We start from the raw sequence: 20012 nt of genomic DNA on the forward strand, positions 1-20012 counted from the left end.
CATGATAAAAAAATAAAATAAGCTCGTTCATCTACTGCGGACAATCTTTTGAATACATCTGTAATTCGGCGTGGCTGCTTTGCAAGAGTTGTTTTCTTTGTGGCGTTATCACAGTAGCTATCCAAACATAACTTTCACTTTTGCCTTAGCAGTACTTGACGCGTTACATTTTTGATTGATGACTAATTCTTCATTTCCTGGAGCACAGACTTTATTCAAGCGATAACATTTAAATTTGGGGATATTAGGCACGCTGTACATAGGTTTGAAAAAACTGTCGGACAAGTTGCGGTCTAACTCATCCAGATTTGAGCTGTTTATTGTGCTGTTAAAGTTTATTCTGACGTTTCTGTCATTCGGCGACTGTCTTTGGTCGATCAGTTTTACGAGTGTTTCTTGAAGGCAGCACGACACCCGCCCACTTCTCCCGCCACCTGACGTGTGTCCTCATTTGGCACCCGTACTGCCAAACTCAATCGTTGCAATGAATTAGCAACAGTTGGACGCCCGATTTTCATTCTTTTCATGCCGATGATCAGCTTTGATGAGTCATGAAACAAAATGGTGGAAAAAGAGCTCATCGTCAAGTTACATTTATACAGTCAATTTTTATTTCTTATTTTTTTGGTGGCATTTCTACAGTACAATTTAAGATATTAACATGCATTACTTCACCCCCCCCCAAAAGCAACCCCCCGAAAACGCAATCATTTCCTAAAATCAAAAAAAGAATGTAAATAGAATAGCCAAAGATTTTTTTATAGTATTTACATTTTTTTTCATCCAACGCTAAAACCGCCATTTAAGTTCAATGCAGCAATAATAAAATTTGACAAAATCAGTGCTCTCTGAAAGCACCAAAAAGCCTCATATCAAGTAAACTTTGAGCGAAAAAAGAAAAATTAAAAACACTTTTAAGTTTCCATTCTGTGTGACTAGCTCAAACCCATCATTCCAGCAGAAATTAATCCGTAATGAAGCCAGAAGCATCAAATGAAGTCAATAACAAAGGGAAATAAAAGAATAAATTACGTCAAATGGGACTCTTTAAAGCTCGCGGGTGGCATAAAACGTATTTGAATAAAAGTGTCGACTTGATTGTCACAAAATGCATATCTTCTTTCCGATCACGTGATGGAAGTTTGAAAGCGGAAAAAAAAAAAAAAAAAAGACATTTAAGAGATTAAGGCACAGGGGCAGCGGCCACCTTGGCAGTTAACACATCAAGTTTGGCAAAAGTGAGCATCGAAATGCACGGGATGCATCCGATGTTGTAAACGTTTGCGTCACGCGTCGGGTGGGGTCGGCGCCGAGCGGGCCTTTCATTCCGTGTCCTTCCTGCCCGCTTTGGGCTCGTCCGCCTTCTTCTTGTGGCCTCCCGCGTCTTTGTGCTGCGCGGGCGTCGCCGCTTTTGAGGTAGAGTTGGAAGGATGTCGCCGACGGCGGCCCTCGTCCCCCGCCGACGGCGACTGGCGGGCCCTGCGGCCTCCTTCCTCTCCTAAGGGGGGCTGCGGGCACACGCGGGGCGGGGCGGGACGGGATTAGCCTCCTCACGGCATTGGCCGAAACGTGACCGCTGTCCGGCGCGACAACGTTCCTGCGCATGAGCGGCCGAGCTAGACCGCTACCTTAACCCCTGGATTTTTCACTAGCCTGGCCGCTTCATCACCCAACTTGGGCTGACTTTGATATATTATATATATGTATGTATATACATACACACAATCAAACAATTCATCTCTGTTGTATAATGTAGCTAAAATAATGTCAAAGTTCTCTTTTTAACATTCATAAGAGAAATTAGGATTGGTTTTCACTATTAACGCTGCCTACCCTCATTGTGTTTTGCAATTTTTTCCATAGCATTGCGGGTCATGAAAAAAAAAAAAAATTAGGATACGACGTGGGCCGCTAAAACGTGAATGGCGGGCCGCAAATGGCCCGCGGGCCGTTCTTTGGATACATGCGCAGTAAAGCCTGCGTGGACCTAGCTGGTTTATGGCTTCCCACGATTGTCACTCACCACCACCCTGAAGTCTTCCAGGTTCTTGAACTGAGAAAGGTGCTCCTGAAGTTTAGGGTCGATGGTCTGATTCTTCATCTTCGAGTACTTGAGGTAGGCCCAGAACTTCTCCAGTCCGTACAGTTGACCTGCGGGGGAAAGCCATTTATTTCACACACGCGTTTAAAAAAAGAAGAAAAACAAAGCAGAGTGGTGAGTGGAGGGCCGTTACCTCTCTCAAAGTCCCTCAGGGTCTCTTCCTGGAAGTCCCTGAACAGGTCCAAGCGAAACCTTTTCTCCAGGCCGTAGCTATAGTAGCGGAATAGGCATTCCAAGCCGTACCTGGAAGGCAGTCCCGACATATACGGCGCCAAGTTCAGTCAAATTTGATGCGTCCAAAATTCTAGCGGTATCAGCGAGGACCGTACCGGTCGCCGTTCCTCATGCTCACCTGTAGTTGTCTTTGGCGTCCTCTAGCGCATACTGTTTGAACTCCTCGTACATCTTCCTGTTGAAGTTGTCCCTCAGGAAGAAGGACCAGAAGCGGAACAAGGTGTTCATCTCCTGCGATTGGCCCACGCCCAGCCGCTTGCGCTCTGAGCAAAAAATAAATAAATAAAAAAAATGTACAAACGCTGGCCGCGTCAAAGAAGAAGAGGGCGGCAAAAGCGGAGCGCTAGGCGGTTCTGCCCCCGGTACCGTTCAGGCATCGCCGTCTGTACTTGTGGTAGCCCTGCTGCGTGAAGCCGTTGTCCCGCAGCAGCTCGTGCGACGGATGCCAGAACTTGGGCAGCGACTGCGGCGTGCAGCCGTAACTCCCTGTCGACGGGGCGCCTTCCGAGGGCGACGCGTTAGAGCTGCTGCAAATTTCAACCAAAAAAATATAAATGAAACACGTGTCCCTCTCATTCACTACTTGCCATTCACAGCCATGACAGAGCTGACTTTACTGGGGATTTCTCTGTGTCCTCCTTTTCCGAGTCCTGGTTTCATGAACCAAAACGAATACCGCCGCGGACACGGGGAGAACATGCAAACCCAGGCCCAAGCCGTTATCGAACCCGCGACCCCTGCACCGCAATTCGGACACGCTTACCAGTCTTCCGCCGCGCCCGCCATTTGCCGTTCGCGTCACGTAAAAAAATCAGCGAACCCATCCCGATAAAATGTCCGACGTACCTGATGGAGGCGGAGCGTGGCCGGTGCTCGCGCGAGTCCATCACCCAGCCGATGTGCGCCTCCTGTGGCGGGTTGGAGCTGTGCCGGGTCTTTTTCTTTCTCGGCATCTGGAGCAAACGATCACGTTCAATCCGGTTAATCCCTGCTCATCGGCCCTTCGCCGCGCCGGAAGTGAATTTTAGAATTCAATGCTGATGCTAACTTGCTAACTTTGCTCTGTTGATCATTACAGTGAGCGCTAATGTGGGAAGCTGATACAGGAATTGGTTCAGTACTGCCCCCTACCTGTCCATCCACAGCGCCGCTCTCCTTCATCACCGGGTAAAAGCGCGGCGCCTTGTTGGGGTCCTGGCGCCCGGGGGTGCGCGGCGTCCTCGGGGTCCTGGGTTGATGGGCGCCGGGCGATTCCGGCACCGTTTTGGGCAAGGAGCGAGCCATTTCCGTCTCGCCGCGCGCTAAGAACCAACAACGATGGCGTTAATTTCGCAGACGGTTTTAGGCAGCGCGCTTCGGGGCAACTTGTACTCACCGGCGGCCGGCGGGGACGGCGCTTCCTGATTGGGGTCCACGGGTACTTTGGGCGTGAGCGTGTCAAACTCATCTTGGCTGATGACGCTCAGCTTCTTGAAGTTCTCCACTTCCTGCTGAAGATTTTTTACAGCTTGTGAAATGGCTGATAAGATGTGCGTGTGTGTGTGTGAGACACATAACAGATGTGCTTGGGACTTTGAACGCTACACATCAGTGGAAAAAGTGACCTTGGTGTGTGTGTGGGGGTGTGTGTTCAGGCGTGACGCTTCCCACATGTACACTTGGAATATTTGGTTTAAAACAACAAGGGCAAAAAGTAATCAATTGAAGAATGTAGCACTTGATCATTTAAGCCAAATTATCCGCCACCAGAAAAGGGAAATACGACAGAAAAATAGCCGCTGGCATTCCACTCGGGCCAAGCAGTAGAGGCCATTCAATTATTCATTCATTCATTAAAAAAAAAAAAAAAAAATCAATGTACAAATTGCGAGATAGCGGAATGCTTTGTAAGACATGATTTGTGGCACTAAAGTTATGCATAGGTTATGAAGAGCTTCTTTTTTTGTACAAGCCAGGAATGTTTTAATAAAAATGATTTAAAATCAGTATACTTTATTGTTGACTGAACATTTTGCACAGCACATATTTGTCAGTAAATTAACCCTCCTTTAAATAAAGGCCTGCTGGGGTTATGACTTTGATGAAAAGAAATGAAAATTCTAACGCAGTCCGGAAGGCAGGGAGAAAACAAAACCAAATTTGAGGTGCCATAAAGCATAATAGTGTCAAAATGATCTTTTTTTTTGACATTTTTTTTGTTCATTTGGGTGAGAAACTGCTGTTTTTAGTGAAAAAAAGGCGCCTTCTGCCGCGTAAGTGTTAGCGCCATGCCAGCAATGAGGCATGTAGAATCTAAAAAACAATGATGACATAAATGGACAAATGTCAGGCCTCTCCGTGTGATTAATAGCAGCCTAAATTTAGCCACGCTGAGGACGTGCAGCCAGATTATTTATATTTAAATTCTTCATGTGTTAATCACCAATAAAGTGCAGAATAACCTGATTGTGTCACTCAATGCGACATTGGTCGCAACTAATGCGTGCCACGTCATACGTTAATGTAACTCTTTGCATTAAAATATCACGACCTATATTCTACTGGGCTCTACTATGCTATACGACACCTGACTAGAACGGCGATTCTCAAACGGGGATCCGAGTACCCCCCGGAATTACCTGAAGGCACTTCAGGAGACACAAAAGATCTTAACAGGGTTTCTGGAGGTACGGTGGACCCCCGGTTTACGACGTCCCCGCCTTACATTTTTTTTCACCTTACGACGAGCGTTTAACCATGTTCCAATGTTGATTTGTCACCCTAAAGAATTATTTTCCTTCACTGATGCATTTCTAAGCGTTGCTCGCTTTTTTGGCACTTAAATCGTAAATGTGCCTAACGTAATTTATATCCACATATTACACCGTGGAAAGTACTTGTTACGGCCCCTTTTAATGCTGTGGGAGGAGCAGGACTTTCTTTTCGAATTAAGAGCAAATGAACTGAAATACTAAACGCTTTCTTGCAGAGTTGTGTTTTGGTGACTCCTTTTGCAAAACGTCGTATGACTTCATTCGAAGTGTGAAACGGATGGACATGATTTTTACCTTGGTGCAGTCCGTCTGCTCCGCTCCCTTCCACAGGTCCTGCTCGTAGTAGTACAGGCCGTCGTTGATGGCCTTGACCAGGTCGGCCGTCAGCTTGGCGCGCGACTCGTGGTTGCCGGTGCGGTCGCCGCCGGGGTGCTTGCGCACGTACGGCGGCGTCTGCGTGACGATCAGGATCTTGTTGACGTCCCGGTCGTCCAGCTCGTAGTCCGAGTCGTCCTCGTCCGACCAGTCGGTGAACTGGTTCTTGCGCGGCGCCATCTGCTCCATCTCCTCGTCAAACATAAAGTCGAGCTCCTCCTGGTCGACCTCCGCCGGGGCGGCGGCGCGGCGCTGGGGCGGAGCCTCGCCCCGCTCCTTTAACGCATCGGCGACGACGGCGTTAACCCCAACTAATCCGGTAACCGATTCGCATGACGTCAATGAACAAAATCCAATTAGTCATCATGAGTTAACTCATTCGCGTTATAAGTTCGTGGCCTGCGGTATCTCTTTCGCTAAGCAAAACAGCAGCATCCCAGCCCCGCTTCCACTTCCGATACCTTTGCTTTGCCAGAGGAGTGTCGGTGACGTCGCTCCACCTGGATCCAAGCGTCGGGGGCATCTTTTGGGGCGGCTGCGAGGGGGGGAGGCTCCCGGCTGGAGGTTGCTGGTTCATCTGCCGAGTCCTGCGACGTCGCCGCCGGCTCAGAGGCGGTCTCCTTCGCGGGCAACGAAGCTGCCCGCACAAATACTTGGACTTTAACACTGTTGCCATCGACCATTATCAACATACATTGGCTGTACGTGACTAATTCCCGGGAAGTCAAAAAAATAAATAAATAAATCAAACGGGCGCGTGTGCTCATGGCACACAGGAGAATAACATGTTTGTATATAAGATCAAACACCCGTATTACATTTATGCTTTTGAAAATCATTGTTTCCAATGTTACTTGGTCATTTGTTTTATCTTTTGATGCACTGATTGCAAGGGGAGGACAACAACTGGGGGAAGAGTATGAAGACAAAAATGTGGCAAGAACATAAAGAGAGGAGAATGTTCTAATTTTCCATTTTCTATCTTTGCGCCGCTTATCCTCAGAAGGGTCGCATCGCCGTCTTGCTGGCGCCAATCCCAGCTGACTTGGGCCAGTAGGCGGGGGACACCCTCAGCTGGTTGCCAGCCAATCGCAGGGCACAACAACCATTCACGCACCCAAAATATATATAATAATAAAATGAATTCCCCCCCCAAATTTTGAAAACTGAATAATACAAGTAAGGCACAAGTAGCAACGCGAGTATTGCTAGCAGATATCCGCGGCGATACCAGACTTATTTCAAAGTATCGGTGCTCGCCCCGGGCCACTTGCATGTGGCCGTCTTGCCATGAGGATTGAATTTGTTGACGTTTAAATGGAAAACGGGAATCAAAGGTTCCCACTCAAAAGAATAGCGAAAAATGTCAACAAGCAAAGATCAAGACGAAAAGAACCTATAAAACAGAAAAAAAGGGAAAATAAGAGACAAGTAGTGGAGAATGGCAGAAGATTGAAAATGATGAAACAAAAAAGGAGGGAGAAGGGAGAAGTAGAAAAATAAAGAAAAAAGAGAGACCGGAATCCGGAAAATAGGAAAAAGCAAAAGGAACGGGCACTGACCGGCGTCGGCGTTGACGAGGGCGGCGCTCTGTCGGGGAACGAACTCGGGACAGTGGATGAGCTGCGAGAAGTCGGTCCTGGGCGAGCCGGCGGCGGGCGGCGGCGGGATGGGCCAGCGCTCGGGCTCCGCTTTGCATCGGACCCGGTCGTCCATCAGCTCCAGCTCCTTGCTGGTCTTCAGGGCCTGCGCCGAAGCCCCGACGTCAGCTCGCCGCCGGGCCGGGGACGCCGGCGCCCGCTCTCACCTCCAGGATGAGGCCCACGTCGGTGGTGAGCGCCTGCACGCGGTGGAAGCTGGCGATGAGCGAGATGGGAAGGAAGCCCTGCGGGTCCATCTTCCTCCGCAGGAAGAAGTCTCGCTCCAGGTTGTGCAGGCTGAAGTAGTACTCGCTGCAAGCCCGAGCAGACGTTACACAACAAACTCCGCCTCCCTCGCGTTCCGGATCGTCTTTTCAACAAAATTGCCGCTTCAAATACTTGGCGGGTTTGGCGCGACTTTTGGCCGCGGATATGACTATTTATAAGTTAAATAATGACCGCTTTACTTGATCGTCAATTAGTTGGAGATTAATCAATAAAACCAAAAAGACTGCGTAAAAACTGGAAGGACAAAAACAGGACAAATACAATCAACTAAAAATACTATAGACGCAAGGAACAACTGTGAAGGCAACTCAAGTAAAGAAAATAAACTTGCGCTCGCTCACATCTGGCGTTTGATGTACTCCTTAAGAAGCTTCTCGTCCACCGTGTACATCTGCACTTTGTTTCCGTCGTCGTAGTAGTACACCATGCCTCCGCTGCTGAACTCCGAGGGCGGCGTCGCCGCCGTCCCGTCCGCCCCGTCGCGGTAAGCCTGAGAGTACTCGAAGCGACCTGCGAGCGAGCACGAGAGGGCCAAACAACTGAGTTAACAAAGAGGAAAAAAACTAAATGAACGGAGATGGCAAAAAGATAACTGAACGAAGAGCGACAAACGTAAAATAAAGCCCGGTACTTAATGTTGCTACTTGCCCGCTCCGAATAAAGAGGGAAACTAATTGAAATGGGGAGGAAAACGACTGAGAATGGAGGGAAAATGACCGAGAATAAAAGGGAGCAATTAAAAGTGAAAAAAAAGCAATGCGAAGTGGAATGTAAGCGGAGAACCAAATGGCAAGCAGTTACATTTAAAAGCTAAACGGTAGATCTAACTACGGGCAACATTTAGCGGGCTTTGTCGGGTGTCCGCGTACCTCTGCCGCGACCTCTGCCGCGCCCGCGTCCTTTGCCTCGGCCTCTGAGGCCGCCGCGGCCGGCGTCGTCCGGGAAGTCGCGCGGTTCCCTCCTCCAACCTGGCGAGCAGAGCAAACGCGTGTTGGCGGCCGCCTTTGCCACCGGTTAGGCGGACGCTTCTCAAACGGGGGGGGGGGAAGGGCCCAATTGGACCAAAAGCGGAGAAGTGAAGCATTCCCCGAAGTCCACTTTAGACGTGGGACAGACGGCAGAGAGCGGGCGAGTCAAAGTCACTTACTTCTGCCGCCATCTTGCGGCGGCCGGTTGTTGTTGTTGTTGCTGTGCAGCGCGTGATTGGGCGACGCGGGGTCAAGCGAGTCGCCGGCGGGCTCGGCGCCCGAGCGAGGGGGCGCCGCGCCGGTCGTCCCGGCGCCGCCGTCCTCCCGGGTGGCGGCGTCCTCCAGCGGCAGAGACACCCACTTGCGTTTGTTGCCTAGTGATGTTTGCACAGCGACACACGCAAACAGCTCACACGCTGGCGCGCAAGTGGCACCGACGCGCCGGCCTTTCGCGAGACAATTTAGGCGGCCAAAGGCGCAACCGTCCACATGCGGCGGCGGTCCCGAAAAAGCTCCGGAAATACGGCCTCTCCTCTCCTCTCCTCTCGTCTCGTCTCACCTCCTCTCTTCTTGGGGCTGCCGCCCTTGGCGTCGGGTTCGGGCCGGGGCTGCGACGGCGGCGTCTCGCGATTCTCTTTGCTGTCGCCCCCGCCTCCTCCTCCGCCATCGTGGCCGCTCTCCGACTTCCTGTCGGGTCTCTCCCGCTTCTTGTCCCTGTCGCGGCGGGAGGACGCCGGCTTCTTGCCGGCGTTATTGTTGCCGCCGCCGCCGCCGTTGTTGTTGTTGTTGTTCACCGCATTTTGCTGGCGCTGGACACAAACAAGGACACGAATACCGTTGCCATAAAATCCGGCGCTCGACCACCGATGTATTGTTGGTCGAGCGCATGACGTCCAACAACAAAAAGTTTCTCCATCCGGTTAACAGAGACAGGCGTGGGGCGCCACTGGTCTTACCTCTTTGGCCAGTTCGCCGGGCGTCGGCCAGTTTGTGACGTCGCCAAAGTCTCCCGACTGGGGGGTGGGGGGCAGAATTAGGAATTAGGTCAACAGTTGCTGCGTTTACACGGCATTCACTTTTGGACTTTTAAAGTTTGAACAAGCGAGGTCAGGTGGAGCCAACACACCCACGCTCGACTCCACACTTTTCATTGGCAACTTGTTTTCTTGGAAAAATAAAATGAGAAAATGTACACTCAACAATACCGTTGCATGATAAACATTTGGGAATTTCGGACAAAAACAAGAATTTGAAAAACTGTGATGACGTGCGACCTGAAGATTCTCCATCTAAAAGCTACATTAGGCACATAAAAGTCAAACTGAGCTGTTAAAAGGAGAAAAACATTCAGCAATGTGTAGTCATTCTAATAAAAAGAAAACAAATGATTGGAACTTGAAAAAGATGATATGATGCTAGGCTTATTCATTATTCATAAAGGTTTCCTGATAAATGCTTTCACAAAATTGAAAAAAAAAAAAAAAAAAAGTCTCTGTCCTGAGGTTCATTTACATGTGCTTGTGTATCTGCAGGAGGCGCACGATGGTCACGTGTCGCATGTAACATGTGCATGAGCGTGAAAAGGTCAAAACAAGTTGCATTGTGGGGAAAGGCTAGGCATGTGGGAAGGTCAAAAACTGCCCGTCGCCCACATTTCTTCCCCATGAGAAAACGGGCGGAAAAAACAAACACGGATCCGGAAGCGATGCGCCCCCCATCAAAAAGACCTTGGGGGGGGAGGCGCTAGTGAGCGAGCCTTCCCCAGCCCAAAAATGTCTATTCCACTTCTGGAAATGGAAGCGCTCCCGAAATTTTGAGACGCCGACACCGGATGCTCGATTTCACTTTGTAAAGACATTTTCTTTTTTGGATTTTTGTCATGAAGAATACTGATTTGATTCATCAAAAAAAATTCAGTGAATAAAATAACAGGTGTTTCCTTAGAAGTAATGGTGATGGGTGTCAAATAAAAAGCTCCATTTTGGAATTCAGCTAATGTTCGCATTGCTGATTCTCAACAGTAAATATGATCCAATTTCTGTAAGAAGCTTGTTGTTAGCCAGTGCCAAGCCCCCGCCACCCCGGAAAGGGGATGAGCTGACTATATCAGAACATTATCTAGAATAATTGTACAAGTATGGCTAAACCTGAATCCTTTTTAACATTAAGAAAAAGGCAATACAAAGAAACTATCAACAACTGTGAATATTTTTTTTACAGCGTTTGTACGGGTTACAGCTTAGTCTAAAACGGGAAAAAAATATTTTAGTGCAATTACACTTGACATGACCAAAACAAAGCCATTTCCATGGGGTCACCCCGCTTTTTAAGAAGCGCTGTAGTAAGCAAACTGATTATCTCAGAAGATACCATTAAGTTTGACTTTTCACAAGACGTTTTTGCCTTTTGTCTGACATGCGACAACACGTCAAATTCTTCACTGTTACAATGTGGCAAGAAGCCAAATGACATTTGCTTTTCTTGTTGCAAAACGGCGTGGAAAATTTCAACATATACAAAAAGGGGAAAAAAAAAAAGGTCCTCATTACCTTGCTGGATTTTCTGGTTCTAGGTTTGCTGGCACGGACCACCTTGAGAGCATTCTGCTGATCTGCGGACGGACAATCAAAATGTTAAAGCGAATTTGGCTTCCCAAAGGCAGCCTGGATCCATTTTCAAGTCAAAGCACAAAAAGTCTCTTGCCGTGTGTGTGCACCATGTCGAAGCCCTCATTGAGGGGCTTTGGCGCGCGTGCGCGCAAGCGAGACCTGGGAGTGGCCCCCGGCCGCAGCGGGGCCCTATCGCCTGCCGGCCGACGAGATAAGAGGCCAAAGGGCCGGGCGCCGGCGAGAAGCCTTGGCTGTAAAACGACGCCGTGGCCGCCGCCGCCGTCAAATATAGCCCGAGCAAGCTAAGCTTACAAAACGCTGGCGCGGGTGGCCCCGATTGCAACCTTTCCAAGACGCACCTCGGGGCACGCTTGTACCCACATTAACAGCTGTGTGAGGTTTTCTGGACTCTGGAACACATACATTTGTGGGTCTGAATGAGCTCAGAATTGACAAAAGATGTCTAACGTTTTTTTTTTTTAATTTACCTTTTAGGCTCACACAAAGAATAAGTCTTTAGTTTTGAAGAAAAGCTTAACCTCTGTGTACCCTGTTTGAAAATTCGATATGCCAATTTTGAAGCCATTTTATTGGGGACAAGGTGCAAAAAGCACCATTTTTTGTAAAAGGAAGCGCAATTCTAAAACTATAAATTCAGTAAGTTTTCCGTCTCATTTGATTATGTTTCAATATTGTCAAATGGCTTAAGACGTAGCTGTCCAACTCCAGTCCCGGAGGGCCGGCGCCTTGCACGTTTTCCGGTTTTCTCTCCCCAACGGCCCTGATTTAAAGGATGAGCAAGCGTCGCGGGACCTTGAAAACGATCCTAATCATTTGCATAAGGTGCGTTTGAGAGAGAGACGGCTCGAAAACATGCGGGATACCGACCCTCAAGGACCGGAGTTTCACACCTACGGCCAAAGATCCAAAGGGCTGATCTCGACTGGACTCCAGTGGTGAATTAATCCCATTGATTGGTTAAACACTACGATGCACAAGCTAAAAGGCTTGACGTTCCTCTTTATGACACCCGTTGTGACATCACTTTGGTACACGTATGAGTTACAATTCTTGATACGTTGAAATGTAATGAATACTATTTTTTGACACAACCTAGAGGCGGCGTGAGGCATACCTTGCAAACACACCTGGCAGCATTTTTATCTGGTGATACACAACGCATACAAAACTTTACGAGACTTTTACATCAAAAATGACATGTGAAATCGTACAAAATGAACTGCGGCGAACGTTTGAGAGTCCACAACTGTGTTTGGAAGTTGGCGCTTGCCTGAGGTGGCAACTATATTCACTCAAACATTTCAGATACATTTTGGTTTGTTGACTAATCACATGATTGCTTATGTCATTTCAATTATTACTGCGTCCATTTCAGAGGGATTCATTTCAGCAGGCCTTGTTTTTTCTTTGCACGCGAGTTTTTCAAAATTATGACTTCAACTTTTGTTTTTATGGAGTACTCACTGAAACTACCTATTGCGCTCTGTCAAAGTATTGCTTTGTAAATAATAATACCTGTTGTAGTTTGTATTTATTTAACATGCACACATCGGAACAGCGATCCGATTTTGTTTTATTTTACTCTATCCTTATTCTATTCTTCAAAATCACACGAGAGCTTGAAAAAAAACTGCGCGTAAACTGAAAAAAAATGATGATGTTGGAAATTGTGATGAAAATGCCTGCTTGGCTCAGCTGACTAAAGATCTGATTTAAGACTTTTTAAAATTCAATCTTCTCTGTCTTTGTCAATGAGGTCAAGCAATAAATCAAAACTATCACATATTGTCATAATTTGTAAAACATTTAAACCCGTGATACATGTGCTCTTTTAATAGATGTTTCATATTGTGCTGTATGATTTTGGCTGTTGTTATCCCCCAGGCGTTACGTTTTTTGGCAGTATACAGTACTGCAAGAATTGAGAAAAAAAGTGTATTTCATGATTAGAGAACCTCTGTCGCAAAGCGCCCTCCAAAGGCTTGGAGGCGCATTGACAGAGAAGATACGTCACATTGCTGTTCCCCTCACAGCACTCAACCATTTGAGCGTAAAAGAAACTTTGCGCATTTTCGAGAACGCTTTCGAGTCCCCCGGTTCCGACACAAGTATCCCTCCCGGGGAGGGGGAGTCGATGGAAGGCGGGGAGGCGCAAGAGAGGGGGAGGGGGGCCTATATGCTAACAGCTACAGAAGTAGCAGTTGTCAGCAATCAACACGTGGTGCTCTCAGCGAGGAGAGGGAGGAGTGCGGAGAGGGGAGGAGTGCGGGGGAGGGGGGGGGGCTCCTCTCAAATGTCGACACGGGTCGCATGAAAATGTAGCCACTCGCGAATCCTAATCCCTCGTGGCCCGCTGGGATCATGAAACATGTCACAAAGTACAAGCAGGCAGAGGCAGCGTGAGCGCAAAGTGTCGTCCCCCCCCCACCACCACCACACCACCCCCCCGTGGAAAATGGATCGGCAATAAACGGGCTCACCTCGGTCTTGCGAGGCCGACGAGTGGACGTTGTGCAGCGGCACCCTGCCCGTCGTCCGGCGGCTCCACGCGTTGACTTTGGGCGGAGGAGCCTCGACGGCTTTCTTGGCGTCGGGACTCGGCTCGCCGTCGGTTCCTCGCCGAGGCTCGGCGGAGTCGTCGTTCGGGGGGTTGGGCTTCTCCAGCTCGGAGCTCGCAGGCGGCGCTGTCAAAGCCGAGTCCGAGGGACCGCTTTCAAGCTCGCTCGACATCCTGCTCGTTGCCCTTACAGCCGCCGCGCTTGTACATCCAGGGTCAACTTTCGGTCCTCGCCTTTCCGTCCCGGAGAAAAGTGGACAAAAGCTCGCGGGGGTGTCCGCATCCACAAGGCGAGGTAAACAACTTTTTTGGGGGGGTGGGGGAGCGGGTGGGGGGGTTGGCCCTCGATAGCCAGCTAGCCCAAGTGGCTCCGGGCCGAGTCGCTCCCGTTAGCCGCCTAGTCCGAGGCGATGCTAACCGTTAGCCGCCTTAGCTCGAGTCGATGCTAGCCGTTAGCCGCCTAGCCCGAGTGGCCGCGAGCCAGCTAGCAGGCTAGCGAGCGAGGCTAGCCTCACCGCGCGCACGTCCGCGAGTACCGATTTTTTTTTTTTTAAAGTGTCGTTTGGACCCCGCGAGTGCAAGGCTTGACGTCAGTCGGCCGTTTACCTCCGAGTCGCGCGGCCACGCTTTGTCGCTCGAGCCGCCTTGGACTTGGCGTAACTTTTAGTATGACGAGTGTGTCAAGTCCACGCTTTCGGAGCTCCTAGCTAGCTAACTCCCCCCTCCCACTAGCTCCGACTACAAGCTAGCGACCTCCCTACTCTACTGTACGGCGTACACTGTGTACTGCTACTGTGTGTGGCTCGTGTCCCACACTGCGCGGTAAACAGTCGCCCTGCCGCCGTCTGCTGGCAGCTGGCGGTACTGCAAATCAGAGAACTTTCAAAAACATAGCCAAAATTACAAGCAACTTATTCATCAAAAAAACACATTATTTAGGTGTAACATGTTAGCTTTGTTGCAGGTGCGGGAAAAGACGAAACGGAATTCACTTATATTATTTTGTTTAGTATGTTGATAAAGTTCACATCAATTCAGTGTTAGGGTGTTAATTTTTTGGGTTTCTATTTAAAGTGTCTCGCGTTAAATTAATATTTATTCAGGGTTTGATGGAGTTAATCAATTGGTAGTAATCTGTTGCCTCGTTTTATTTGAGCAAATGTGACGTTTCTCATTTCACAGTAAACAGTCGCTCTGCTGCCATCTGCTGGCAGCGGGCGGCAATGCAAATCCGCAACTTTCCTTCTAAACGGAACTTTAAAAATCTTTTTTTCACAAAATTGCAAGCATGATTATGAATCGAAAAAATAATCAAACAAGACCCTTAGTAATCATTCATTTAATATTATACTTATATCGCATCTTTAGACCAAATAATGTCGTTTAGAGTAGCAAAAATGTATCTAAATGTTTCCATCACTTTGTTGTTATTTAACAAGCCTTAAAAAGCAAAGTGGAACGTATCCAACAGAAAGGAAATCCACAAAACCCCTTTGCCATCGAAAACGAAGAAAACAACACACGTGCAGGGCCCCAGACAAAACAAAGGTTCAACTTTCCTTCTTGAACCAGATGTTGAACGTTTTACTCGAGATCGCGCATTCTCTTCAAAATCGCGCTGAAAGCACACTGACTTGCCTCGTTTAAACATCTTTCCTAAACCAACACTGCCATCTAGAGGAGTTAAAAAATGCAACTGCTTTAAAGCAAAGTTGAAGCTTAATTTTCTCAGCACTAAAGTGTGACTGTTGGTTTTAAAGAGTTTTGGGAATACAATCTTCACTTTTGACTGTGTTTGGTGCTGGAAAAATAAGCGAATTACAATAAAGTCATCTAATTACAGTGTGTTGTTGCCTCCATTGTTTCTGTCTCAAGTTGTTTTTGTTTTACTAGCGTTAACTTTCACTCGATGTTTGGCCAATTATTGAATGTCTTATTTGGTTGGGCATGGCATATATTGTCAAACCTTGATCATCGTGAACACAAATGATGTCATGAAGTATTCATTCAAAACATTGGGCGTGTGTCCAAATATAATGACAATCGTGTATTATATTTACTTCTTTTGGTGAAGTTTAAACCAAGACGAAGGTGGAAAAGACATCCTAAACCAGAAGCCAGCTCGGGTTGCGGAGATGTTCCTCAAGTCCCTGCTCACCAAATGCTGCTCGATCAGCCAATCCAAGCTGAGCGGCGTCATGTCGCTGGCGCACGTGTGAGCGCGCGTTAGGCCTCGGTCGCTAGCTAACACCGACAAGCCCAACAATGCGCGCGTTTGCACAGTAAGAGCAGGCTCTTTTTGTGGCAGCGGCATGCAGTGTGGCGACTGTGTGGCAGCTGCCACCGAGAGCCACGGGTAGCCACACTTGATGCCACTAGTAGCCACTCTTTCCGAGGCATTTCCATGTTCGTCTGTGGCTGCTGCCACCGGTAGCCACACTTGATGCCACCAGTAGCCACTCTTTCCGAGGCATTTCCATGTTCGTCTGTGGCTGCTGCAACCGGTAGCCACACTTGATGCCACCAGTAGCCACTCTTTCCGAGGCATTTCCATGTTCGTCTGTGGCTGCTGCAACCGGTAGCCACACTTGTTGCCACTCTTTCTGAGGCATTTCCTTGTTCCCTCTGTGGCTTGGCTTCACCTCCACGTTATTCTTTTTCGTGTTAGACTTGCAATGTATTGTTGTTGGTTTGTATAGTTGCTTTTATTTCACCCATTATTGTGTGGATTCCTCTTTCGTCGTTGCTGCCATTGCATTTTCCTCGGTCTTTTTTTTTATTATAAATGTTTCTCTTATTTTCATTTCATGTTTGTTTTTTAGATGTACTGGTATTGTATCTTATTTAGTGTGGACTGTGTTTTCATTTATTCACATTTGTATTATGTTCTATCACGCAATGACCGGAAGAGGCGTCTCCAGAGTTACTACGAGCGATGCAAACGAGTAGTCACGGTCGATGCAAATGAGTAGTCACGGTCGATGCAAATGAGTAGTCACGGTCGATGCAAATGAGTAGTCACGATCGATGCAAATGAGAAGCCACGAGCTATCCAATGAGCTGCAAGCAATGGCCGACATTTCACCGGCTATCCAATGCGCGGCAGGTAATGGCTGACTGGGCGTCAATATATTGTAATACGGGGACTCCCCGTCGCCCAGCTGTCCAGTGAGCTGCAAGCAATGGCGGACGGGGCGTCTCCCGACGTGTCTTGAGCATGCAAATGAGTAGGCTGTTACCAGTATGTTGCTCAGTTTGTAAGTTTTTGGTTTGTTTCCCCCTGGCGTTGTTGTTGTTTTTGTTAATTTTTGCATTGTATTGCGTTCTTTTATATTAATAATAATAATTAATTGTGAATGCGTGTTGCTAAACGTCTTAGTTTCAATTAATATGACATTTTGCTATGTCGGCCATTGCTTGCAGCTCATTGGATAGCTCGTGGCGTCTCATTTGCATCGATCGTGACTACTCATTTGCATCGACCGTGACTACTCATTTGCATGGATCGTGACTACTCGTTTGCATCCATCGCGACTCTTTTTTATTATTATTATTAATATAAAAGAATGCAATACAATGCAAAAATTAACAAAAAAAACAACAACGCTAGGGGGACACAACCAAAAACCTTAAAACTGAGCAACATACTGGTAACAGCCTACTCATTTGCATGTTCAAGACACGTCGGGAGACGCCCCGTCCGCCATTGCTTGCAGCTCACTGGACAGCTGGGCGACGGGGAGTCCCCGTATTACAATATAGCGACGCCCAGTCAGCCATTACCTGCCGCGCATTGGATAGCCGGTGAAATGTCGGCCATTGCTTGCAGCTCATTGGATAGCTCGTGGCTTCTCATTTGCATCGATCGTGACTACTCATTTGCATCGACCGTGACTACTCATTTGCATCGACCGTGACTACTCGTTTGCATCGCTCGTAGTAACTCTGGAGACGCCTCTTCCGGTCATTGCGTGATAGAACATAATACAAATGTGAATAAATGAAAACACAGTCCACACTAAATAAGATACAATACCAGTACATCTAAAAAACAAACATGAAATGAAAATAAGAGAAACATTTATAATAAAAAAAAAGACCGAGGAAAATGCAATGGCAGCAACGACGAAAGAGGAATCCACACAATAATGGGTGAAATAAAAGCAACTATACAAACCAACAACAATACATTGCAAGTCTAACACGAAAAAGAATAACGTGGAGGTGAAGCCAAGCCACAGAGGGAACAAGGAAATGCCTCAGAAAGAGTGGCAACAAGTGTGGCTACCGGTTGCAGCAGCCACAGACGAACATGGAAATGCCTCGGAAAGAGTGGCTACTGGTGGCATCAAAAGTGGCTACCGGTGGCAGCAGCCACAGACGAACATGGAAATGCCTCGGAAAGAGTGGCTACTGGTGGCATCAAGTGTGGCTACCGGTGGCAGCAGCCACAGACGAACATGGATATGCCTCGGAAAGAGTGGCTACTGGTGGCATCAAGTGTGGCTACCCGTGGCTCTCGGTGGCAGCTGCCACACAGTCGCCACACTGCATGCCGCTGCCACAAAAAGAGCCTGCTCTTTCTCCGTTTGCAGAAAGCGGCGCATCGAGTCGGAGCAGCTCTTCCGCTTCCTGAAGGGCGTGACGGACCGATTCGCCTTCCCCTCCGCGGGCGACGACGGCGGCGCGTGGCCTCCGCGTCTCTCGAAAAAGGGAAGCGAATTTGGACTTGTTTTCCGGGAGTGCTCTCCTTAGAACTTTGACTTCATTCTCAGAACCGAGTCAGAATTTCACTTTGGAAATATTCTCACTGATTGTGACGTAAAACATTTGATTTTTTGCCACATGATTTTTCAGCAACCTGGTGGGTCTTTGGCACGGCGTTCAGGACAAGCGGTCTTGAGTGCCGAAGGTGAAACAGTGCTACCCAGCGGCTAATGCGTTCACTACAGCCTCTTTTCTTTTCTTTTCTTTTCCAGGAATCGGAACTGTTCGTCTGCGTGTGAGCGTCTTTCGTCGTTTTAGCTTCTTTTGAAGAAACCAACGATCGTGCCTACAATTAGAGTGGGAAAAAAAAATCTGAGGTCTTATGTTATTTTGGGGGTACAAATGTAGCAACTTTTCAGTTCTGTTTTGGATGAATATGTATTTTTGTAGGTGTACATTTTTTTTTTTGACGTTATAGCGTTAATGAATTGTAGGGTATTTGGTGCTTATTTTGATTTTTGTTTTCGGGCCCTGTTAAGCACATGGGGGAGGTTTGCCTTTTTGGAGCGGTTTATTTTCAAAACCTTTATAAATTAACGTTTTTAAACGGTCAAACCTTTTGTTGTGTGTGACAAGCAAAGATTTGTTCAACAATGTGAATGCGAGGAAGTGCACAAATGGCAATTAAAGAAATCATATAAGCAAATGCAGTGATTTCTCTTATGACGATAATTCGGACATCACATCTGCGTGGAAAGCTATGATTGGATTCAGAGTTTTTGTTTTGGGGGAATTTCATGTTGCTTTTGAAGACTTGTTATAATGAATCACATGACCAACTACAGACACAACGACCTAATCACAGGACGGACCCGCACCATGTTTCCTGGGGAAGAAGACAGCAGCGATTGCATGGACCGCTTGTGTGTGAACTTCCACCTACATCCCCCACTATCACAAGCTGATTGTTACATTGCTACCATAATGGCTCCCGTGGTCATCGAAGGAACGGTGTGTAAGATTTTCATTGAAACTGATTGTTGATATCAAAAACTTGCAAATAAATGTGTTCTTAAAGACCAACAGTATGTTTTAACATCATGAAATTATACTACATGGGGATGGCGCTTCTCTGCTCTCCTCGTGAGTAAACGTTTGTTGTCTTCCTTATAGTATGTCGGGTTAGGGTTGTAGTTCGTTATTAATTTTTCTAGGTTGCTTGAACAGGAAACTCATGCCGAATAAACATCGTTTTTTCCCCCCATCAAACAGTAAATCAAGCTTGAGTATTTGACTTGAGTCACTCAAAATGCAACATTTGTCCACTTGATGGCGATGTGTGAAGAAAAGGATTGGCACATAAACTACCGCATTTTGGCAGCCTGCGCTATTTTGTTATTAGTCAGGTGATGCTTATTTGGGGTATCTTTTTGGCATTTGAAAATTCCTGTTGTCATGTCACATAAGGACAAATCATTAAAACGGGGACATCAGTCAAGTAGATGTTTCGAAGTTTCAAACTTAAGCTATTCTATTTTTTTTTTTAAGTTCCTCACTGTAGGGTGAATTTGCAGTGAACAACTTTCTTTTGTAGGTTCTTAGGTTTTGAGTTGCATTTTCCAGGCCGTTAGTTCATCTTTTGAATTTTTAAATCATATGTGACGCCAGCGAAACGGAAGACGCGTTCCGATGACTATCGGCCAGCCATTTGAGTGTGCAAAAATCCCAGTTTTCTTGTTTATTTTTTATTTTAAATAGA

At 47.4% G+C, this 20012-nt stretch overlaps 1 protein-coding gene and 1 long non-coding RNA gene across 4 annotated transcripts; one reads left to right on the forward strand and one right to left on the reverse strand.

Moving 5' to 3' along the window:
* Positions 1-588: 588 nt before the first annotated feature.
* Positions 589-14334, reverse strand: larp1b (La ribonucleoprotein 1B). Of its 3 annotated transcripts, none has more exons than XM_088432394.1 (19): positions 13470-14334; positions 10909-10970; positions 9316-9372; positions 8919-9168; positions 8539-8733; positions 8261-8359; positions 7733-7901; positions 7271-7415; positions 7026-7209; positions 5925-6100; positions 5383-5739; positions 3711-3822; positions 3467-3636; positions 3182-3288; positions 2702-2862; positions 2454-2598; positions 2235-2344; positions 2024-2151; positions 589-1508 (listed from the first exon to the last, which is right to left on the reverse strand). In XM_088432394.1, the coding sequence occupies exons 1-19, from the start codon at positions 13717-13719 to the stop codon at positions 1323-1325; spliced, it is 3063 nt and encodes a 1020-aa protein (XP_088288520.1). In that variant the 5' UTR covers positions 13720-14334; the 3' UTR covers positions 589-1322. The 3 variants fall into 3 exon arrangements, with proteins under 3 accessions (XP_088288520.1, XP_088288519.1, XP_088288521.1); XM_088432393.1 differs by having other exon boundaries at positions 3711-3825; XM_088432395.1 differs by lacking the exon at positions 13470-14334 and adding an exon at positions 11063-11245 and having other exon boundaries at positions 3711-3825.
* On the forward strand, positions 13357-18959 carry LOC148412384 (uncharacterized). Its single transcript, XR_015867710.1, has 2 exons — positions 13357-13841; positions 18526-18959. It is a non-coding gene; the product is annotated as an uncharacterized LOC148412384 (long non-coding RNA).
* Positions 18960-20012: the final 1053 nt, after the last annotated feature.

The sequence above is a fragment of the Hippichthys cyanospilos genome, chromosome 14, assembly GCF_059441005.1.
Source record: "Hippichthys cyanospilos isolate Australia breed blue-spotted pipefish chromosome 14, RoL_Hcya_1.0, whole genome shotgun sequence".
NCBI lineage: Eukaryota > Metazoa > Chordata > Actinopteri > Syngnathiformes > Syngnathidae > Hippichthys > Hippichthys cyanospilos.

Bases quoted from the DNA above. Each gene is read 5' to 3' on its own strand.
- larp1b (XM_088432393.1), bottom strand. From the start codon at position 13,719: ATGTCGAGCGAGCTTGAAAGCGGTCCCTCGGACTCGGCTTTGACAGCG. The intron at 8,734-8,918 runs GTGAGACGAGAC...AAACATCACTAG, and splicing joins CAGCCCCAAGAAGAGAGGAG to GCAACAAACGCAAGTGGGTG. The intron at 2,345-2,453 runs GTGAGCATGAGG...ACTGCCTTCCAG, and splicing joins GACGCCAAAGACAACTACAG to GTACGGCTTGGAATGCCTAT.